Below are 22,022 nucleotides of genomic sequence, written 5' to 3'. Positions count from 1 at the left end.
GAGTCTGAACCTTGTAGATCTGCTTAGCATGTGCTCAAATGGAAACGTCTTACTGATCTGTTATGTGTTCGCTGTTAGTTTTCCGGGGCAGAGTCCTTGGGAAGCATTACAGAGGCGAGGAGACGCGATATGACGTCCAGATCATCCACACCTACCGGAACAGCTTCCGTCTGGAGCACCGGGAGTTCCTGTGGGCCCCCAATGTGTGTGACTGCCCCCACCTGGAGGAGGGGAAACAGTACATACTGATGGTGCGTCGCCACATCAACTATGAGCATACGCTGAACCGCATCCTGCTGGAGGAGGACAGCTACGTGGTGCCGTACAGGCCCAGAGAGGACGAACTGCTGCGGCCGCTCGAAAGACTCTGCAGCAACAGAGGAGCCAAACAGCCAGCAGAACCGAGGGGATGAAGGTGGAGACAAACTGTGAGAGAACGAAGCTCAGGCTGAAGCTTTGTTCACTTCTGATGGTTCATCTCTGGACCTTCTAAACTTCATCTGACTTCATGTGATGGTCTGAAGTCCAGAGCTGGCGTCACTGGACAGCTGGATCGTCATCCGCCACGTTAAGACACCAGAAAGACTCCATGTTTATTTAAAAGCCCGAGCAGCTTACCGGACTGTAGAGAGCACTTTAGGTGGATGCTTGTGCCCACCTTTAAACACGTACCAAAGAGAAGAACATTGACTGAAATTGACTTTTTGTTATTGCCGTTTTACCACAACTATCGTTTAATTTTATATATTAATGTATTTTTATGTGCGTAAACTTAAAGGAAAAATCCACCTCAAAACAGTCACCAAAATCTTATCAGGCATCACTTTGGCCTCCTCTCCTGCTCCAGGAGGCATCGTGCCAAATCAAGTTGCAACTCATCCAGCACTTCAGTAGGTTTGGTATAGCAGCACGTGTCTCCCAGTGAGTGTTGGGTTAAAGAGTCAGAGCTGCCACAGCATAAACCTGAAGTGTCGCTTTATCAGGACCTCCAGAAGCACCAGGACGGCTGCAGAAAACAGGCCAGCATGTGGTGCAGATTGTTTAAAGTTTGTTTAAATTTATCATTATCAAATAAATATTGAGTGCACAGCGTAATAACCAGAGAAAGATGAGACCGCTCACACTTATATTGGTTTTCTGAAAGCCTCCCTTTGATTCCACTATGCTGCCTGCCACCCCCACAGCCACAGCAGGTGCAGGACTTGTCTTCCCCGGTCGCCGTCCCCAGGTGACGGCCGGCCATGCAGAGAACCTGTCGCAGAGCAGGAACCCCGTCTGACGGAGGAGGCAGCGAGGCAGGGCGTAGACAACAGAGCAGGAGCTGCAGGGAAGCCAGAAACAAGCGATCCGGTTGCCTTGGCGACAGGCGTGTTGAAACGCCGTCTGTTTCCACTTTAACCGTGTTGACTCCGTCGCTTGTCTTTATCTTCCTTTCAAACGGCACGGAGCTGCAGCCAAAGGTCACCGTGCAGGTTGCAACATACCGTCAGGATCCAGAGGTGGATTTTTCTCTCAGTTTTAGTAACAACATATGGCTTCACAGTGTATTAATGTATACGAAGATAAGCTTACACCACAACACATTATTTGTGTGTCACTCGTTTAGTTCGTGTTGCTCCTTTGAGGTTTTATTGTGTGTTGAATCAGGTCTGCTTTGTGATACTTTACGTGAAAGAGATTATGAAATATACAGTATTTTATTGTGTGGCACTGATCAGCTACAAGTATACTAAAGTACAATTTGACTATAATTGTTTTGAAAAATGTTTGCAGTCCGCTCACAGTCGGTCAGTTAACTTCTGTGCCCTGTGTGAAGCATTTAAAATGATAACAAACCTCTTGACTACAAGTGCCAAAAGAATCTCTGTGTACACGATGAAAATGATCCACTTTTCTTAATGTAAAGTCACTGCGGATGTTCACAAGCGTTTGATTTGAAATTAAAGCGATTCCACATTTTTTAACTGGCTTTTGCTAATCGTCAGCAGCACCAACGATTATTTCCAATGTCGATTTATCTGCTGATTATTTTCACAACTTATCATTTAGTCTGTCAAAGCGGTGAACAAATGCTCATCACAGTTTCCAGAAGCCAAAGTGACGTCTTCAGGTTCCTTCTTTTGTCCAAAAACACAAACACTCGATTAATCAACACGATTAATCAACTAATCACTGCAGCTCAATTTATCACACAGTTTAATAAACCAGACGTGACAACAGCCACGTTTGTAAGAAAACAATTTATTTACAAAAAAGCTTCACATCTGCAACAAAGGAAACGCAAAAGGAAACTGCAGGTGACGGAGACGTTCAGGTACACGTGTTGACTGACCGATTTCTGCTCATAAACTGTGAGGAAGTCGTCACAGACACTCGGCTCAGCATCCCGTCATGACAGGGCAGCCGTGTAGAAACCAGGCCCAGGTTTCAGGTCCAATTTTCAGTCCCATGTGTCAGGCCCAGGTTTCAGGTCCAGGTTTCAGTCCCAGGTGTTAGGCCCAGGTTTCAGGCCCAGGTGTCAGGCCCAGGTTTCAGGCCCAAGTTTCAGGCCCAGGTGTCAGGCCCAGGTTTCCACGTGAGTGAACATCTGCAGAACTCTGGGTGTACTTTAGATTCGACACGATTCACGTGAAGGCGTGAGACAGAAAGCTTCTATCCCTTCAGGAAGTGTTTCAGGATTATTCTGTTTTTGAGCACTCTTGGTTTCTTTTTGTTGTCAAAGTAAAACAAAATGTAAACAAGAATCAATGCAGGCATTTTAAATGAATTCAGAAGTGAATGATGTGCTGTAAAGCAACATAATGTGGGCGCGTAACTTGTTGCTATTTGTAAGCCAAATGCAAAGTGTGTTTGCCCCGATTTCTCTTTTGCTGAACTTTGAAGAACATCAGACATTCCTGGTTAGTTGCCTGAATCTGATACTCTTTCAGGTTTAATTTTAACCCATGAACAAATCTTTCCTTGGCTTTGGACTGGAAATCAGAACCAACCCTGAAGCTGCCTCACTGACGCGAATAACAGACAACGATTTCAACTGAATGAGAGGATGTCAGCGAATCGATTCTGTCTGTACGTCTTATGGTGTGTAACTCTGAGCACGAAATGAAATAAAGTCCAGTTATTAACAAGTTATTAACGACGGCATGACTTCCATTCATTGCCATTCCAGTAGGAGATTTCAAGTTGGGGTTTTGGAGTAATTAGCTGCAGTTCATTTTTACACTGGGTTGAAAAGTCAAGCAACAGTTTTACCTTTTTGGACACACACACACACACCCAGGAGGGTTAACTGAGATGATTGATGACACACTCTCATGTCATGTGCACTGACTGTCAGACCACAGCTGGGAGTCAGTTTAGCTTTAGCTTAGCACAAAGAGTGGAAACGGACACAGCTAGCGTGGCTGTGCAAACCTCAACAGTATGCCACAAATCTAAAACTCACCGCTCGACCTGTCATACCGTCTGTGTAATCTGCACACAAGGCACAGTGCATTTCCCAAATAGCTCACTCAAAGAGTTACAGAGTTAACTCTTTGAGTGAATATGACCTGGATGACTGAGAGTCTCCACAGACATGTTCCCAAATAGCTGGAACAAGTTTTCAAGGCTTACAGTGTAACCAGTGAATGTGACTGCAGGGTGACGTAGTGATTAATCGCCACAGTGTGTGTGTGAGTGTGAGTGTGTGTTGTGTAGTATCATCAACCCAATCACCAGAATAAACGTTGCCGCTGTACGTTTCTGCAAACCACAGGATATTTTCTTTGTATCGCATCATTGAGCTGAAATTTCAGTGTGGGTTTTGAGTTGTGAGAATGAAAAAAAAGATGCAGAAAAGATTCAGAGCTCCCCGTCTGCAGCTTTGAGAAAGATTTGTTCATGATCAAAAACATATGTGGGACGTGTGCTTGTGATATTACAGCAAATATCTCTAATTCCTCCTCTGATATAATCTGAAAAGTCTAAATACTGCCAAGAATTTAAAATAACTAAAATTAAAGAATAAAAAAATCATAAATCCAGCTGTACACCTACTTCCTGTAATTCCCACATTATAGGGGGTGAGAGTCCACCCCCTCTGACCCCTTTGGCAATTCATACTGTAAGTGTGTTTCCAACCACAGTCAAGTCCTTGTTAGTGGTTTAACTTCATGGTGTTCAGCCCGTGAGGTCAGGTCTTAACCAGTTCTTCACAGATCGATGGGCCACTGAACATTGAGCCCTCTGATTGGTCCTTCTCACAGCACCGCGAGTCTTTGACCCCTGTGACCTTCCTGAAAATCCTCTCCTGTGGGACACGGCGGGGAAGTCACCTGACCTCTGGTCCACATCGCGGCCCCTCCCGCCTCCCTCCTGCCTGGCCCCTCACTGAGAGTGTCAGACGCTGACAGTGACATGACGGGAGGACGCCGAGCGGCGTTTGATGCGAGCGCGGCGAGGTCTGGATTCAGACTGACAGCTGCACAGAGGGCCCAGCAGCAGCCAGAGGTAGAGGATCACACAGGCCCAGCAGGACGACATCTTCACCCAGAACGTAGACCAGCTGCCGTGGGTGAAGGTGGTCTCCAGCACAGCAGATTCGTAGCTGGAGGACGACAACACGGTGTTCTGATCACTTTCAGCAGAAAATAACAACAGCAACGAGAGTGAAAACCAGAGGCTGTGGTTAACTAACCTGAACCAGTTGGTGAGGGTCATCATGACGTACAGCGAGGCCAAGAAGAAGACGAAATGGAAGAAGAAGTAGCTGTAGGCCACTCGCTGGGTCTCGTTGTGAATGACCTTCTGACAGCCTTTGCTTTCGTCGTCAATCACAAACTCATCCTCAGCTGGAAGAAAACAGATCTTTGAACGCCCCTGATGGACCAGGACTGAATTTATGTAATGTCAAAGACTTCTTAAAGTCCTTAAAGGCGCCCAGTGGAGTTTAGTGGAAAGTTTAGCTTACTGTCAGCTGATTTTTTAAATATTCCAATGTGAACATGTTTACAATCTGATACATTAAAGGCACATATGAAGCAGCTACCAACACAACACGATTCGGTCTTACTGCAACGCAGTGCGAGTCGTCATGATTTGATTCAACACAACACAATTTGATGACATTCAACACGATGCCATGAAAACTGATATGTTACAGAGGGTTTGGTTTCACCGCTTTGGTTCTTGTTCACCACACAACAAACCATAGATTAACTCTACGAAGTGACCCTTTTAGACCCTTCAATAGGTCTAAAAACACTTATGGGCTGCAAACCGTAACTTTCAGAGAGTTACGTCACAGTCAGTCGGGTCGTGTTTTGGTCGGGTCACTGATTTTCATGTAATGTTGACACGTAAAATCCAGCAAAAGCAAAAAGACGTAAATGAACATGAAGTTGAAACTCGTGCCTGACAACAACAGAAAGCAAAGCCAAGCTTGAGTTTCCTGCTTCTGTGCTGTAAAGCAAAACTGATTTCCCACCAAATTTCAGCTGGATTCAGTACGTCCTGATCCTGGATCCCGGACCTCCTGTTTGTCTTGCTTCTATCTTAATATTAGTGACTGAGCGCCTCAGTGATGTAAAAACACAACACAAAGCACCTTTAAGAAGACAGCTGTGTAATGTTAACCCCCTCAGTACAAACCTTCCTCTTCCTCGGGGCAGCAGAAGCAGCAGGTGGCTTTCTGAAACTCGTAGCGGTAAACTTTGATCATCCAGAACGGACCGAACACCTCAGCCAGGTAGGAAGCTTCATTACTGCAGACGAAGTGAGATTATAACACATTTTCCTCACGCCTTTTAGAGACGTAGAAGTGCAAATATTTCTGTAGTGGTAGGACAGTGATGTGAGTGATGAAGCGTCTGCTCACCACGCGAAGAGGACGCAGCAGTACATGATGGCAGCTCCAATGATGGCCACAGCGTTGCCTTCATTCTGGATGCCATCTTGTCCCACACTGGGGTAACAGACGGTCATGTTGGTGCCCTGATACACCACTGAGACACAAGAGCACAGTCAGGCTCAGCATGAGTCACTGTGGCATTGACCTTCTTCACTACTCTTAACAGAAGTCAGTTTAGCAAAGCAGAGCTGGTTTTTAATTGTCTTTTTTCAGTGTTTTTAGGCTGGCCGGGTGGAGGTCAAGTGTTGTGTCACTTCACTTCATTTCTTTCTCCGTCGTTTCATTTCCTGGGAAATTCCTTTCTTTCTCGTAAAAGGGGTCTCGGCTGCACTCTCCCCTCTGGGACTCTCTTTTAGACTCACCCTGTGGACACCCACAGAGCACTCACAGATATGTACTGTATGCTCACACATGCACATGCATGTGCACAAGCTCTGCTTCCCAAAGACACACACACACACACACACACACACACACACACACACACACAGAGGAATCCAGCCAAACCTCCAGAGGGTCGTTTCAGCTGGCTGTGAGTTCCTGAGAGAAGTTTAGTGTTTGTGTGTTGTGGAGGGAAAAAGGAACCTGAGCTCAGTGAAAACACTGGCTAATTACAGGACCCAGATCACACAGGCACGCACACACACACACACATACACACACACACACACACACACACACACACACATACACACATACACACACTCACACACACTTGGGTCAAGAGTCGTCAAGGGAGAGAGAACATGTCCTGCTCTTTGAGCTGTCTTTTCAATTGCACTCCAGAGTAATTCTTCCTCTGCGTGTGTGTGTGTGTGTGTATGTGTGCGTGCGTGTGTTTGTCATGGTGAGGTCATGGAGCATAATAAACCTTCCGGGGAAAGACCAGGCTCACAGACCTAAGAAGACAGTAACGAGAACAGATCTCTTTGTCTGACACACACACACACACACACACACACACACACACTCACACACACACACGGTCACACACATATCCCCCCTGGAGATGTTACCTTGACAGGTGAAGAACCACTGAATTTAAGCAGCTGAAAAAAGAAACTCTGCAATAGTAGGTGGAAACTGAATATTACTGTGTGTGTGTGTGTGCGTGTGTGTGTGTGTGTGAGAGAGAGGTTGACAGTCTGTACTGAAAAGGTGTTTTTATAACAGACTTTGAGTGCATATTTTCTCAACAAGTTGCTACAAAGTTCTGCACTGCCCCCAGGACTCTGATACACACACATACTGTACACACACTCATACTGTACACACACTCATACTGTACACACACTCATACTGTACACACACTCATACTGTACACACACACATACTGTACACACACTCATACTGTACACACACACATACTGTACACACACTCATACTGTACACACACTCATACTGTACACACACACATACTGTACACACACTCATACTGTACACACACACACATACTGTACACACACACTCATACTGTACACACACACATACTGTACACACACTCATACTGTACACACACACATACTGTACACACACTCATACTGTACACACACACATACTGTACACACACTCATACTGTACACACACTCATACTGTACACACACACATACTGTACACACACACACATACAGCACAGCATGTTAAATAACCACACTAACCAGCGAGACAGAGAACAGGAATGTTCCACCATAAAGCTCTGAATGGACTCTCTCTTTACTAACTTCTCAAACTGTTCCATATTCCTGTTTCTTTACATTTGTCATCCGAGTCTTTGAATCGGCTGCGACCGTAGACTGTATATGAAAGAGTCATCGGAGCCACTGTAACGTCACCCACTGCGTTGTACACCACTGGGGAGGATACACGCTGCTGTGCCCCTGTTCTGATTGGATCTGATCACCCACATACATAAAGACGGGTCTCTAACGTGTCCAACGTGTCTCTACTTCCTCCCGCTGAACAAAAGCGAGTGCTGCCGCCGTGTTCTGGTGACATCACTTGGAGCCAGACAGTCCTGGAGCCCTTAGTATCAAGTTCTTGGGTCAGATGAATATATGTCTCCATGGCAACACAATCCTTAAGTGATAAGAAAAATATGCCAACAGGCAACACGCCGTGTGTTTTTCCTTCCTGCGTTATCCGACCTCCCCTCAGATCACTCTTTACCGGCGGATCTAAACAAACGTGATGCGTTTAATGCGTTCAACAGGACGAGCTATGAGAGAACATCTGCAATGACGCTGCCAGGCTGGGTTCCTGTGTTATTATGTTGTCAGAGGATCCATGAGGAATGTGAAACAAATATCCTTCAGTCTGCCCTCACCACAGGCCACCAGCCCAGCAGGCAGCATGTCAGAGCACATCTCATCCCAGATTATCTGTGTGTGTGTGTGTGTGTGCGCCTATATTTGCCGTGTGTGCCATTAAGATGTAAACCCCGGATAAGACGGGGGCCTCTGACAAGCCTCTGCACTAATGTCTCTGTCATGTGGAGGCTCTTTGTCTTACCTGGAGCCAACAGGTGAGTCATTATGAGGAAAGTAAAGGCAAATTATGGAGGATTTTATTGTGTGTGTGTGTGTGTGTGTGTGTGTGTGTGGTCTCCTTAGTAATAAGTCTGAGAAGGATGGGATGATGAATTACGAACAAAAGAAACATTCTGATAAATTTCACAATAACTTGCTATGTGGAAAACTGATCTAAGCTCAGCTGAAGCTGATATGAGGCTCCAGCAGTCTGAGTCATCCAGAGTGAAGGTCTTTGCAGTATTCATTTTGTTACTGTTTGTCCAAAGCAGCTCTGGCTGCCCAAATCTCACTCCCAGAACATCAAATACATCAGTGCCCGACGACCTTGGACGGGGAAACGCTATCTGCAGAAATATGACTCAACTGATATTTTCTTTTGCTTTGTCCTCAAATCTTTACGTCCCCCCTCATGTTGACCTCTTGTCTCCACTGTAGCTGAAACCGAACGCCTGTCATTTCCTGTCCGTTACGGCCGGCTAGCTGGCCAGCGACAGGTGAAGTGAGACAGCCGTTGTCATGGAGACAGGAAGTCTCATGTACACTCTAAACACAGATTCAGACATGACAGGACGAGTGCCGGTAGAAGAGTTTACGGTTCGGTTCAAGGTCTCTGAGAAATGAGGACTGAGATAAGACACAGCTGTGAGTTTAGGAGTTGCTTCTGTAACAAGACAAATTATGTTTGTCTTTTAATCAGCATACAGAAAACGTGCTCTGGTGTGGGACACTTCTGTGTTGGTGTGAGCACCGGGCTGAGACACAGTGGACCTGTGGACATCTCAGACCTCTGCTCTGTCTGCTGGCTTAGCGTACCTTTCTCTGGTGGACGGCTGGACAACGCAGAGAAAGTGAGGTACATGACGTAACAGCTGATGATGGAGGCTTGGAGGAGGCCCGACCGAGGCTGCTCTGCAGGGACACAAGAGGGACAGTCTGGGTCAGAACCTTAAATCATCGAGCTGAAACAAGACTGACTGACTGAAATGCAAATCCTAATCTGCAGTGAAAGCAGCGTCTCCAGCCACCGGAGCACCAAGTGCTAACACCTCATCCTCTCTGAGAATCACTGAATAAAACTGAAACTCTGAGGCTTAAAACGCAGACGTGTGCAGACAAAGCAGGCCTGCAGTCAGCGTTTAGTTTTTAGAGGGAGAAACAGATAATATTATCTCACATCTAATTATTATTATTATTATTATTATTATTATTAATATCTTCAGCAGCACCAGTTTTAACAGGTGGATGTTTGCATCGCTGCAGATGAGCTGAGTGTTGTTTCCCTTCTGTGAAAGCGAGTGTGTTTCATCGACTCACTCTGCTTCACGCACGGTGTGACGGCAATGAAGGACACGAGGCCGCAGAGTCCCAGGTTGATCCACAGCAGGGCCTTGTTGAAGTGGCAGGCGATGGGGTGTGTGTAGTACTTGTACATGAAGGTGAAGGCCATGGTGGCGATGGTGTAGAAGAAGAGGGTGGCGCACATCACCGCCAGATACCAGCGCTTGTTCTCTGCTGCTCCGGTCAGCCTGAGGACAACACAGACAAAGAGTTTGACCTTCACATCCAACCTGCACACGTATGAGCATTTTGTTGGGGGCTGCCGTGGCCTGGAGGGCGGAGAAGCGGCTTGTGATTGGAGGGTCACTGATTCGATTCCCCCAGCTTGATGCTGCCCACTGCTCCTGTGTGTGTTTCACTGCATGTAAAAGTTTGTGTGTGTGGAAAAACGATGGAATCCAAATGAAAAGTGAAGGCGCCGAGGCTGAGCAGCTACAGGACATATTGAGACAAATGTTTGCACTTCTGCAGCTACGAGTGGCTTCAAAGCAGCTGGACTGTGGACATGATGGACGTGTTAGTGCTGGAGCTGCTGCCCCCCTGGAGAGATGATCGAGTTATTTATCACTGTTTGTTTGTTTGTTTGTTTGTTGGTTGGTTGGTTGGTTATTCCCTCCTCTGTCCTGTCCTCTTTCCCGTCAATGTGAAACGAAGAGGAGGATTTATGTGTTGTTTGCTTTGGAAAAGGTCCTGAATGTATGGCAGGGCAGTGGGCAGTCGTGGATCAGCGGTTAGGGTGTCGGACCCGTAACCGGTGGATCGCTGGTTCGATTCCCCGTACCGGTGTCCATGGCTGAGGTACCCTTGAGCAAGGTACCTAACCCCCACTGCTCCCCGGGCGCTGCACGCGGTCGCCCACTGCCCCGGGTTTGCTGTGTGTGTGTGCACGTCACTTGGGTGGGTTAAATGCAGAGCACAAATTTCGTTGGAGTGAGTTCCCTCCAATGACAAAATATGTCACTTTCACTTTCACCTTTCATGTATGAATCCTCTTAGCTGTTGCTGCTACGACTCTGCTGTGACTGACGGCTCAACAGCTGGACGCCGCGAATAACATCTGGGACACGCTGGCTGAGTGAACGAGGACAGGACGGGGGAAGACGCAGGGCGTCAACAAGTGAGCAAGCAAAACAAACGGGGACCAAAACGAAGCTGATGAGGAGCGTCCAGTCGTGTCCCTGCAGGTGTGCAGTGCGGACGGGACAACCTGCGTGTTGGTGTTTGGTGCCACAGGTCCTGGACTACCCCACATGGGGTCTGTGGTCTGATATGTCTCAGTTCAGGGATCCTTGAAGTGAAAAAGTTTGGGCAAAAATCACCAGAAACTGTTCCAATAAGAATTTCCCCCCTGTGGGACTGATAAAGGTTCATCCTATCTTATTTAATCAAATATTTTTATTTAATCAAAAATGGCAAACACTTTCTTGTTCCAGCTTGTAAACTGTTGCTTTTCTTTGTCATATATGAAGATAAAATGGACTAGAAAAAGAAATCAGCCCATTGTTGTCAGTTATGATGGATATTTTATGGACAAAATGATAAATCTGCTAGGCCAAATTGAGAAAACAATCATAAGATGAAACTGCAGTGACAATACCTGTTAGAGTTGTTAGATTTACTTTGTTAGGTTTGCTGCTAAAATCTGTCAGACACAAATCTGATGAGTAACTTCATTAAAGTTTCTCTTACTGTGATGAATTCTTTAGTCAAATGAAAAGGGAAAATCTCCACCCAGAAAATTCCTAAAAGCAAAAGCACAACCAAGCAAACACACACGGAGGCCACGAGCAGACGCACGAGACAAAGTTCCAGATGTTGGGATGGACAGGACAGATGTGGCTGAAGTGAACATGAATCCATCGTCACCGTGTAGCAGAGACTCTCTTCTCCAGATGTGAACCAGCCCGCGGTCTGAACAGGGACAGGGACCTTAAATAACATCTCATCGCCGTCCTGTGGGAACCACCAATCAGCTCACCGTCACAGGAAATCTGCTCGCGTTTGTGACCTTTTTTCTCATGTAATCCCGAGGGCTTTTGTTATTTTAAGTTATTGTTTTGGCTTCATTTTCCCCTCATCTGACCGTGTGGGGTGAAGAGATGACAGTAAACTGAGATGAGGGTGACGACCACCCAACAGAGTACAAGTACAGCTGAAACTCCTAACTGATTAATCAGTCACTGGACTGACAGAAAATCGACTGGAGTTTAAGTCATTTTCCATGTAAGAATAAAGCCTCACAACAGATTTGCTGTTTTAATTTAATTATTAATATAATTTCATTTATTTTAATTTAAGGTGTCACTTTGGGTTCTGGGTAACTGTGACCACATTTTCTTACAAACCAGACGATCAAGAGATTAATGGAGAAAATAATCAGAATTCAGAATGAAAATAATCGCTTGCTGCCGTCCTGTACAAAATAGTTCAAAATGAGCTCCAACCAACTCCAACAGTATTTGGGCACTGTGGCACTTTTACTTAAGGAAAGGATCTGAATACTGCCCTCAGTACACGGTACACCGTACTGTATGTACTGTACATGTTGATCGGTAGCAGCAGATGTCTTTTAGATCATCTGACCCACCAGTCAATTACTGAACCTCTTCGACCGCCACAGTAAATCTCCTTCTCTGTGTTGCTGTAAAGGTCCTTTATTATCTCCAGTTGTTTGAGAACAGTGAGCTCCAAACTTTTGGCTTGCGACCCCTGAAAATAAATCAAAGTTCACTTGGGACTCTTGTTAGAGTTTCCCTTAGAGGCCTGAATCATATCCAGTAAATCACGAGGGGGGATAACATGGGTGCACCGTGAGGCCAAAAGTATGTGGACACCTAAACACTGCAGCCACGTGTGATCATAAAAACTTGTCATTCCAAAACTATGAGCATTAATGTGGTGCTGCAACTGCCTCCACTCTTCTGGTTTCTGTCTTACCACCAGATGTTGAACTGCAGCTGCAGGGATTTGCTTCCATTCTGCCACAAGAGCATTAATGAGGTCGAGCACTGATCAGGTCTGGCTCCGGGCTGGTGTTCCAGCTCACCCCCAAATTGTGTTGCCTTCAGAGAGCTGACTTTTGCATTTTAAAACAGGAAAGCTGGAGGCCACAGAGTTGAGATTTCTAATCAAGATCACAGAGTCTGAACCAAAACCGAGACCAACACCAAAAGCCTAGCAGCGTATGAGGACAGATTTGTCCACTTACTTTTGGTCAGCTGTACCTTGTGATGCTTTATGTCAGGATGTATATGTTATGTATGATGCTCTCACTCACCAGTTCTTGTTCCAGGTGTGTGCAAATGCTGTGATGAGGATGAGTTGGATGAGGATGAAGGCAAATCCTCCCACCACGCCGACATAATGCCAAGCTGAGAGACGAGGAGGAGGAGGAGAAGAAGAAGCATGATGCACACAGTTTGATTTACAGCAGGGAAGTGAGACAAAGAGAAAGAAAACATGAGAGCAGGCGGTAAATCACAGAGCAGCTCTGATATCAGCCTTGTATCCACATCAGATTTATTGTTCCCAAACAAAGAGAAATGAAGCTCCAGAGATTTACGGTCCAATAATTCACCGCAGTGAGTCAGGCTGAGGAGCGTTCTCAGCAGCAGGACTCTGCTGCCCCCTGGCAGGACTCAGGTGGAGGTGCACCCACACCATCAGCACCATCAGCACCATCAGCGCTGCTCACCGTGGAGGAAGGACTCTGTTGGGATGAAGAAGGCGGCGGTGCACATCCCGAGCAGCGTGATGAACTTCAGGAACCAGAAGCTGCAGGTCCACACGTGGAGAGACGACACAGAAAAAATAACAGTAAAAGATTTGCTTTTTCTTTTTTTGGCATTCATTTATCAGGTTTTGCGTTACATGTTTCTTCAGGTTCTTTTGTTCCTCATGTATAATTTGCACAATTCACTTGTGAAATTTTGACCACTTCGGATGATGTCTGCTGTTTGAAAATACTTCTGCTGTACGATGAAAATATTACACATCCAAAACTTTTCATCAAAACTTTGCCAAAACAGAACAAAGATAAGCAGACTTTTACTCTTTATGTGATTTGAGTCTCAAATCATCAGTCGTTTCAGGTGGTTAAAGCTTCTAAAATGTGAAGATTTTCCGCTTCTCTGATACCACATACTGCGTGTAGTGGTAGTACTACAGCAGTACTACAGAGGTTTTGACACCTTCAGTATCAACCCGCCAGCAGCTGAGTGTGTAATCAAATCCCTGCTGGTTCACGTGACCGTGTGGCCTCTGGGGGGACACACAGGGACTCAGCAGGGCACCCGGTCCCCCCCTGACCCCCTGCTGACCACTGAGAGCTGTAACCTGTGCCAGAGACCCTGAGGCCTTTCACCGTGGCACCGGTAAGGCTCTTGGGAGTAGATTCACAATCCAGCCTGTCAAATCCTAATCTGAGCTACGTCACGGCTCTAATCTGAAAGTGGAAAGTGTGACAACAAAGAGCCTTAAATAGAGCAGCGGGGCAGGTCGGGCAACAGGCGGGGAGAAAACACTTTGGTGAAGTATTTAAAGATGTGTGTGAGCTTCTGATTTAGGGAAGCGACACAAAGATTTCTGTTAATTCATCATTTGTTTGTTTTCTCTTCGTTTGTCAACAGGATAAAAAAAAAACTCTTGATTAAATTTTTATGATTCAAGATTGAATTCACGTCGTTTGCTGACACTGTTGTGCTGCATTCATGTGCAAGAACAAAAGTCCCGGAATCTGGGAATGAACTACGATGCGTTCACGATCTGTTTAGTGTGAACTGAAAAGCTTTCGTACTGCTCGTCTGAATGATGCAGACTCCTCTCAGAAAACAAACAAACGCCAAAGACGGGACCTTTCTGGGTGAGGTAAACTGACCCGTTGTGTATGAGCGCTCTGAAGTCCTGACTGGACTTCACGTCTATGAGGAAGATCGCCATCATCAGGTAGAAACAGGAAGTGCCAAAGCAGACTCTGTAGACCGCTGAGTAGCCCACAAGCATCTCACAGTGGCCTCCGCCGTGCGCCTGGTCACACACCACGTTGAAGAAAGGCACCTGAAACACACACACACACACCATGTTCACCTGTGACGTCCTCACAGGATCTTTTTTCTACGAAGAGACATCTGAAACTTTTAATAAATGCTCAAGTGAGCAAACTATCATCCTGAGCTGAAAGGACGAAGGGCTTATTTTCTTTCTTTCAGCAGTTTGTAGAATTTATGCATTTCTCGTAATTGTTTGCTCTGTCAACAAAAGCGACACTTTAGGAAGCGTCGACCGTGAGGTTTAGTTGATATTTTTGCATGGTGAAATATGACATCACAGTATGATGTCACATGTGGTCAGTGACGCCTGATGAAGGCCCTCCAAACAAACAGGAGTCCCTGTGCAAGTCTGCATGGTTGAATAGTTAATAGTTAGTAGTTTAGTTTAGAGTCATGTGATGAATTAAATTCAACCCTGACCACTGAAGACACTGGACTGACCAGCAGGTTGGACAGCTGTGGTCTCCAGGATAGTAATGGATTACACGCATGTCTTTTGTATTTTTCATGTTTGATTCACACTTCAGCTTTTGGCTCACTTTTACTCTCAGTCTCGAGCCACTCGAAATGCACTCGTCTGCACTCGAAATGGCAGCCTGTGGACATGTCACGGAGAGTAACTCACATTTTCCCTGACGAGCTCAGAGACGGTGCGGGACAGCATGAGGCAGGAGACGGCGCAGCTCATGATGTGGAACAGGGTGTACATGACCCGCGTGCTGGTGGAGGACTTGACCGGCGGACAGAAGGCACAGCAGAGCGAGCAGGGAGCTGGACCACAGCAACAGCATATCTGAGGAGGAGAGGACGGAGGCAGCTCAGCATCCACACAGTCCAGCGACAGGAAACAGCGACAGGAAACACGTGTTCCCCATCACACTGACTCACAGCCTGGGTGTGATGTTTATAAACACTTTTTAATGACAAATCAGCAGCTCCGAAAATGGAAACACACATTGAGGCATGCAGCTGAGCTTCTGTATGTTTCTGTGGAAAACAGATCCCCTGAAAGCTTCTGGTTTCTAACCACTCAGCCGCCTCATTTAATATTCAGACTCAGCACTGAAATATGTTAACATCAGGGTTACCAGCTTTCTGCTTTCTGCCCCATCAGGCGGCCATTCTGTTGTCTCTGCTGAGCTGCAGCAGCGAGACATCACAAAGGTCATTTGTCAGATGATTTGTCTGCTAACGTCTCATATTGGCTTGGAAAAACATTTGTGCTCACGCTCTTCCTGTGTTTCTCTCGTCTCTCTGCACTGTTGACTATCAAATAAAGACCAACCAGTCGCCTGCATGTACATCTAAAACAGACTGAACCCAACCGTGCCTTAGATTTCCACTGCATGAATAACATGTGATTCGTGATTCATTTGTGGATGCACTGAGTCCAGGGATTCAAACTGAAGCCGTCTGAAGGCTTTTGGAGGTCAGTGTATCAGACTGTGATGGAGAGTTTGGCAGCAGGGCTGCTGGTGGCAGATTAATCTAACGAGTCTAACAGCATCTGTCTGGTTCTGATTCTGATAAATCAGGGCCGGCTGGACGTAAGCCCATCGCTGCTGATCCTGAACTAAATCTAAGGGGGCAAAACCTGCACGCACATCTGTCTGATGCTTCAGCAGACTCTGCAGATTACAGTCTGGAGGTCTGTCTGCATTAGCGGGGCCGCAGCATCACGCGTGGGAGAGGAAAAATGGATTCAGCTGTGCACATGTGGCGCCGTTTTTCTGCTTTGCTCTGTGAAATGATTTTCGATATCTGGGACAGCGGCGGACTCAGGCTGCCTGAGGGCAGGGGAGAAAACCCTGTATGAGGCAGCACGGCAGCACTCAGAAATACACGATGATGCTTTCATGGTGAAACAGTCAAAAACTCTAGTTAAGTCTAAAATTGTTTCATTGTGCCACTCAGGTGTCATAATACTACGTCTTCATATTAAAAACTATCAACTATTTACCCAGAGGCACATGAAGGCCATCCAGGCAGCCTCTTCACTGGAGGGGCACGAGAAAGGACACTTCGTCATGTGTGATTAACCAGGAATGCATCACCTTTGCTGCATTTCTTCAGACATGTGGGAACAAAGGGGGTCAGTAATGCAGATGTGCAGCCTGAGAGCTTTTGTCTGCTGTACGTCAGAATGTTGCTGCAGTGAATACAGATATCATTACTCATCACGTGCAAGTCATAATCTGATGGATAATGCAGAGATAATCCAACATCGTCTCACTGAAGGAGGAATAAATGACTAAAAATAGAGCTTTAATCGTGTACAGTAGCTCAAAAATGATTTGATCCTGTAACGGATGAAACATGATTAAAGGTTCAGTTTGTTAACATTCTGCAGCTCATGCTGCTGTGATGCTGCAGAACCTTCAACATCTTCCTCTGCTCATTTTTGTGAGCCCCAAACTCAAAATGGAGTGTGAGTTCACCCACCCAAGAGGAAAAACCATTTTGACCACCTTTGAATTCAGGTTCCTCTGGGTTTACTGTACTCGTCTTGCCATTTAAATTTTTAGCTCCTTGTTTTTGTGTTGTTTTTGCCTTTGCTGTTGTTGCACTACGAGCACTAACTTTGCTAATAAAAGGGATTACAATTATACCTAAGTAACCTACTTTCTGCACTGAAAGGGGCTGCACTCACTTAAAAAGATTAAATGCATGAGATTTAGTTGGATGCCCTGTGTAGACTTTCAGTTTAAAGATGCCCTTCTTATTCCAAAGTCCTGAATCAAATCATTTTTATTAAGCTCCCATTTATGGGCCTCTGGCTAAATCCCCCTCCAACAAGCACATCATCTTTTAGAATTAAATTCTACCTTTTTTGCAGACCAAACAAACCGGCTTATGTGGTGAATGTTGGTCCAGCGCGCCTTCAGATTGTTGCAATAAAAAAAAAACAATTGGGAAAATCAGCCATTTTGAAAATGTGAAACTTTTTTGAGCCGTCTAGCAGACAGACAGGTGTTTTATAGCTAACCACTGTCTGTCCTCTGGCCTGGTTTGAGTTTAGCAACGCAGGATTAACAGTCTCAGGGTGAAGTTGTGGCGGTAAACAAGGAATCTGCTATAAACACAGAATAATCTGTGGTTAAAAACAGAGGCTGAACAGCCTGCGTATGACAGCATCCTGATCACACACATCAATTCAGAGCGCTGTGTAAGTTTATAAAGATGGCTGCTCATATTTATTTTGCAGTCCATCACTCGCTCCAGTTGTTTGTTTGTAGATGATTATAGGATGCCCTGCATTTTACCAAGAAGCTAATCTGAGAGCTAATCCTGCATGAATCACACACTGAATGCATCTGAGATCCACCTGTCATCACACACAGCAGCGACTTCGTGCACATCACAACAATTTATGGTGTTTTAGTTAGATTTTGACAAGTTGATTTGGATCCTGACCACATCTATAGTGTATTAGGGGGGCATTCATATTGTATTATAATGTATTCACAATGCATAATAAATGTGACTTATAAAGAATCATAAGTTTGAGTGTGTTATGGAGACTTTTGTCTGGTTATAAACCCCAGGCTGACTGATAGGGCTTATAATGCATTATGACTGCCTATAGCCACCTATACACACCTCAACACTCAGCTGCGGTGAGGCCTCAAAGTGTGCTATGCGGCATCATAACCATCACTTATGAAGCAGCAGATTCTGTCACACTTTCCTGACCACCAACAGTGAAACGTTATGAGAAAGCTGCAGCGTTAAAAACTCATCAACATGTGCCTTAACTCATGCAGTGATAACTTATGATATGTAATATGACTGCCAATTCTTTAGTTTTATTTTTAGATTACGTTATCTCATTTTCATTTTGTTTCTTTGTACTATAAGTGAGTGAAAATAGCTTGTTGTTTACCACCTGATGCTTCCTAAAAGGAGAAAAGTGGCCACATGGCCACAAGGGGTAAATGACAGGATAGGATGGGGCAGGAAACAACAGATTTGGGTATAAATTGTTCAGATCTTGTTTACTTTAGCGAATTCAGTAGAACGTAACAAATACCACCTCTCTGTCACAGCCTCAGTGACAAAAGGAAGATTATAAACTTCACAAAGGTAGTGTTCACTGATGAATTTGATTGCTATCTGCTGCATGTTTTGACCAACACCTGGGATGAAAGTCAAAATCACAGAAATCAACTTTTCTCACTGATAAGTACACAGGTGGGATATCAAAAGTACAATCTTGAGCTACGTGTACTTCACAGTACTTGACTATATTTTGTGTTACTTCACACCACTGCTACATTACAGAGGGAAAAGAGATGTATGGAAAAATAAATTAGCATCAGTTTGTATTTCAGTTTGAATATTTTAAATTGTTAAATGGCTACTAAATTAAAAATGCTGCTTACATGATTGATGTTTGATGATGATGATTGATTATTATTAATCATTAATGATATTAATCAAAATAAGAAATAGCATGCGGTAGGGGAGACCAGGGACAGGTGCAACATGGGACTATTGTATTGGATTCTCCAATCAGAAACAATCATGAGTGATTCCATTCACTCTGCACATGCTCAGTTAGTGTCTTCGCACTCACAGAGTCACAAAGAGTTGCATTTGAAGCTAAAAGTCACCCGTTTTCTGACTAACATGCCAAGCTGCTTCACATGAAGTGAAAACGTGGCCGCTGATGTTGGGGCAGAACCACGTACTTCAGTGTCAAACAGAAACTGAATGGGACAAACTCATTTCACTATTGTTTAAGAAACTAAAGAGGCCTACATAAACTAGATTACATGCTAAGTTGCTGATAATCAGTTGTAGCCGTTGGAAACATGTTACAAAGTGAAATGCGAGAAAGCGGACAGCCTGACTTCCTTTGCTGCAGAGGGTTTCAGATGAAATAAAACAGTACAAAACTGTTGTTCTCATCAGTACTAAAGTGATGCTGAACAAACCCTAAAAATGTCAAACTCCAGCTGCAGTCACCTCCTTCAGTGCTGCTGCTCATCAGCTCTCACCTGATAGGCCACCATGTTGAGGAAGTAGTTGTAGACGCCGCTGCGGTTCATCCCCTGAGTGGCCGACATTGTGCCTCTAAACTGCTTTTCCTCTGCCACCACGACTCTACATTTGGCCATGAATTTCCACACAAACAGGTTTTCTCAGCAAGCCTGCAAAGATGGGATCCTCACATCCTTACAGAGGCCAGAGCATGACTTCCTCTGACTGGCCTGTTAGAAAACGAGAATAAAAAGTAAGACCAAAGAGTCCAGCAGGTTGTGCCTACACGCTCCTTTTGCTGGATTAGTGGTGATTCTAGTCCGGCTGGGCTCCCTGCTGCCGAGAGCCTCAGCATGAGCACCGGTTCAGCTGCTCTCAGTCCAGTCTCACAGGGGAATAAGTTGTTTTTTTGCCCATATCCTGCGTGCTTTGGCTCTGCGACTATGTTGGGTGCTGCCAGAAAAGAGGGAGAGGTGGTGGCGAATGCCCGGTGCCCTCCCCCATCCTCCCCCTGTCCTACCCGGTCAGATTAGGCAGAGAGTCTGTGAGGGGAGGAGGGGTGAGGAGGAGGAGGAGTAGGAGGTCGACAGGGACCATGTGTCAGTCCCATCTGTCCCTCCCTTCCCTTCCCCCATGGCTGCAGTATAACGGGATTGGCCAATACTCGTGATTGATCCTGTCTTTCAAAATTAAACAGTTACCCCATCTGATTTGCAGATGCTCATGCCTGACACCTCTCGGCCTCCCCTGCATGAAGACCACCCCGAAGACGTGGTCCAGGTCTCAGTTTTATGTGTCACTCACAGAAAGAGGCCACATCCATAATCCCAACAAGTTATCACGACTGCATTACGACCCAGAAACGCCGAAGTAGGACGGACTGGACGCTGGGCTGCCTGTGATGGCATCAACAAAGGCTGCACGCATTAGTAAAAGTGCTCACAGCTTAATAACAAACAGGCCAGTGGATTTTTTGGGGGCTCTAATGGAAGTCCTAAAAGGCATCAGGCAGAGAATAAAAACCGAGCTGTAACTAATATTTAAGCTTTCAAATGCACTTTTAATGCAGTATTATCATACATGGCCAGCTAATAACATCAGACACATTAGATTTTTGTGGAATAAATTACTTGAAAACATGACAAACTGACCAGATTGAAATTTATCAAATCATACAAGCTGTCCTGGAACTCTAAAATGTTTGTATTTATATTTATGGTTTATATTTCTCAAAGTTAAAGTCTGTGGACTGACTTTGGAACATTTGTGAAGTGCAGTTTAATAACACGCAAGTAATTTTTACACCACACTTGTATCTTTCTTTGTGTGCTCTTTTGAACATTGTCAAATAAAAATAAATACGTTTGGAAATGCAAAATTTTTGAATATCAGATATAATCAATTTTAATATTCAAAGCAGAATGTGACACTACAACATGTGAGAATGAGAAACAAATTACACGTATTACACACATTAATCATTGGCTTAATTCACTTAAAAATGGAGTCCACTAATGTCAACCAGCACCCAACACACAGAGTCTAACACAAAGTCCAAAGTGAAAACATTACTGCAAAATAAATGACTATTTTAGCTGGAAGACGTTGGCTCATGTTAGCTTGCCTGCTAACATGAATGAACGGCTAGCTAGCCAGCTAACGTAGTGACCAAAGTCCTGAGCAGATTAGTCAGCCTGTTCATCGAGACTCCCGGTGCTGAAGGTGTAGTCACTTTATCAGCCAACAGCATTCAGACCTGGAAACAGTGACTGGACCGCCACTTGTGGCATAGCAGCAGGTTTTGACCCTGTCTGAGGACGAGGCTTGTTCAACAGGTGATCAACAGGTGTTAGCTTAGTTGGTGTCATTAATAACAAGGAGTTATCTATAGCACCTTTAAATCATTTTACAAAACTATACACACAATTTCAGCACTTTCCTTTTAATTTTAATGACACCTTTGTAGATAATCCATGGTTCATTAGGCTTGTGGTAATGATAAGTACTATAAATAGAGAGTGTGAAATGTCCCATTTTGAACATTCATTTATCAGAGCTCTGAATGACTTCGTTTTTGGTAGGATTCAACCTGTAAACGCTGTTTGCAGCTGGACACGTGCTAAAGACTGATGGGTAGAAACGGTCGGTTGTTTCCTGTACGGCACTGCAGCAGGGAAATGAAATGATGTGTCGGTGAAAAGCGCTGAGTGCAGGGGGAGACGGTCAGATTAGGTT

General features: G+C 45.1%; 2 protein-coding genes across 4 annotated transcripts in view; one reads left to right on the top strand and one right to left on the bottom strand.

Annotated features, from left to right (window-relative positions):
• Window positions 1-1,959, top strand: part of adamtsl5 (ADAMTS like 5) — a 33,090-nt gene extending 31,131 nt beyond the window's left edge. For 2 of the 3 annotated variants that reach the window (XM_046396053.1, XM_046396036.1), the window contains one exon: window positions 79-1,959. In XM_046396053.1, coding sequence (XP_046252009.1) covers window positions 79-413 — 335 coding nt within the window. In that variant the 3' untranslated portion in view covers window positions 414-1,959. The remainder of the gene's footprint in view (window positions 1-78) is intronic. The other variant, XM_046396044.1, reaches the window with a different exon arrangement.
• A 1,163-nt stretch (window positions 1,960-3,122) lies between these two features.
• serinc4 (serine incorporator 4) lies at window positions 3,123-20,633 on the bottom strand. Its single transcript, XM_046396065.1, has 11 exons — window positions 19,805-20,633; window positions 15,430-15,597; window positions 14,633-14,811; window positions 13,451-13,530; window positions 13,034-13,127; window positions 9,733-9,944; window positions 9,232-9,327; window positions 5,858-5,984; window positions 5,632-5,744; window positions 4,679-4,832; window positions 3,123-4,588 (listed from the first exon to the last, which is right to left on the bottom strand). Exons 1-11 carry the CDS (start codon window positions 19,922-19,924, stop codon window positions 4,381-4,383), a joined length of 1,551 nt encoding a protein of 516 aa, XP_046252021.1. The 5' UTR covers window positions 19,925-20,633; the 3' UTR covers window positions 3,123-4,380.
• Between the last annotated feature and the right edge of the window lie 1,389 nt (window positions 20,634-22,022).

Source organism: Scatophagus argus, chromosome 1, assembly GCF_020382885.2.
Source record: "Scatophagus argus isolate fScaArg1 chromosome 1, fScaArg1.pri, whole genome shotgun sequence".
Taxonomy (NCBI): Eukaryota; Metazoa; Chordata; class Actinopteri; family Scatophagidae; genus Scatophagus; species Scatophagus argus.
The sequence above is the reverse complement of the archived record's forward strand: the minus strand, read 5'-3'. Positions and strand labels throughout refer to the sequence as shown.

Coding starts and splice junctions, on each gene's coding strand:
- serinc4 (XM_046396065.1), bottom strand. CDS start 19,924: ATGGCCAAATGTAGAGTCGTGGTGGCAGAGGAAAAGCAGTTTAGAGGC. Junction 13,531..14,632: donor AGAGCGCTCATACACAACGG/GTCAGTTTACCT, acceptor GTGGACCTGCAG/CTTCTGGTTCCTGAAGTTCA. Junction 4,833..5,631: donor CTGCCCCGAGGAAGAGGAAG/GTTTGTACTGAG, acceptor GTTTTCTTCCAG/CTGAGGATGAGTTTGTGATT.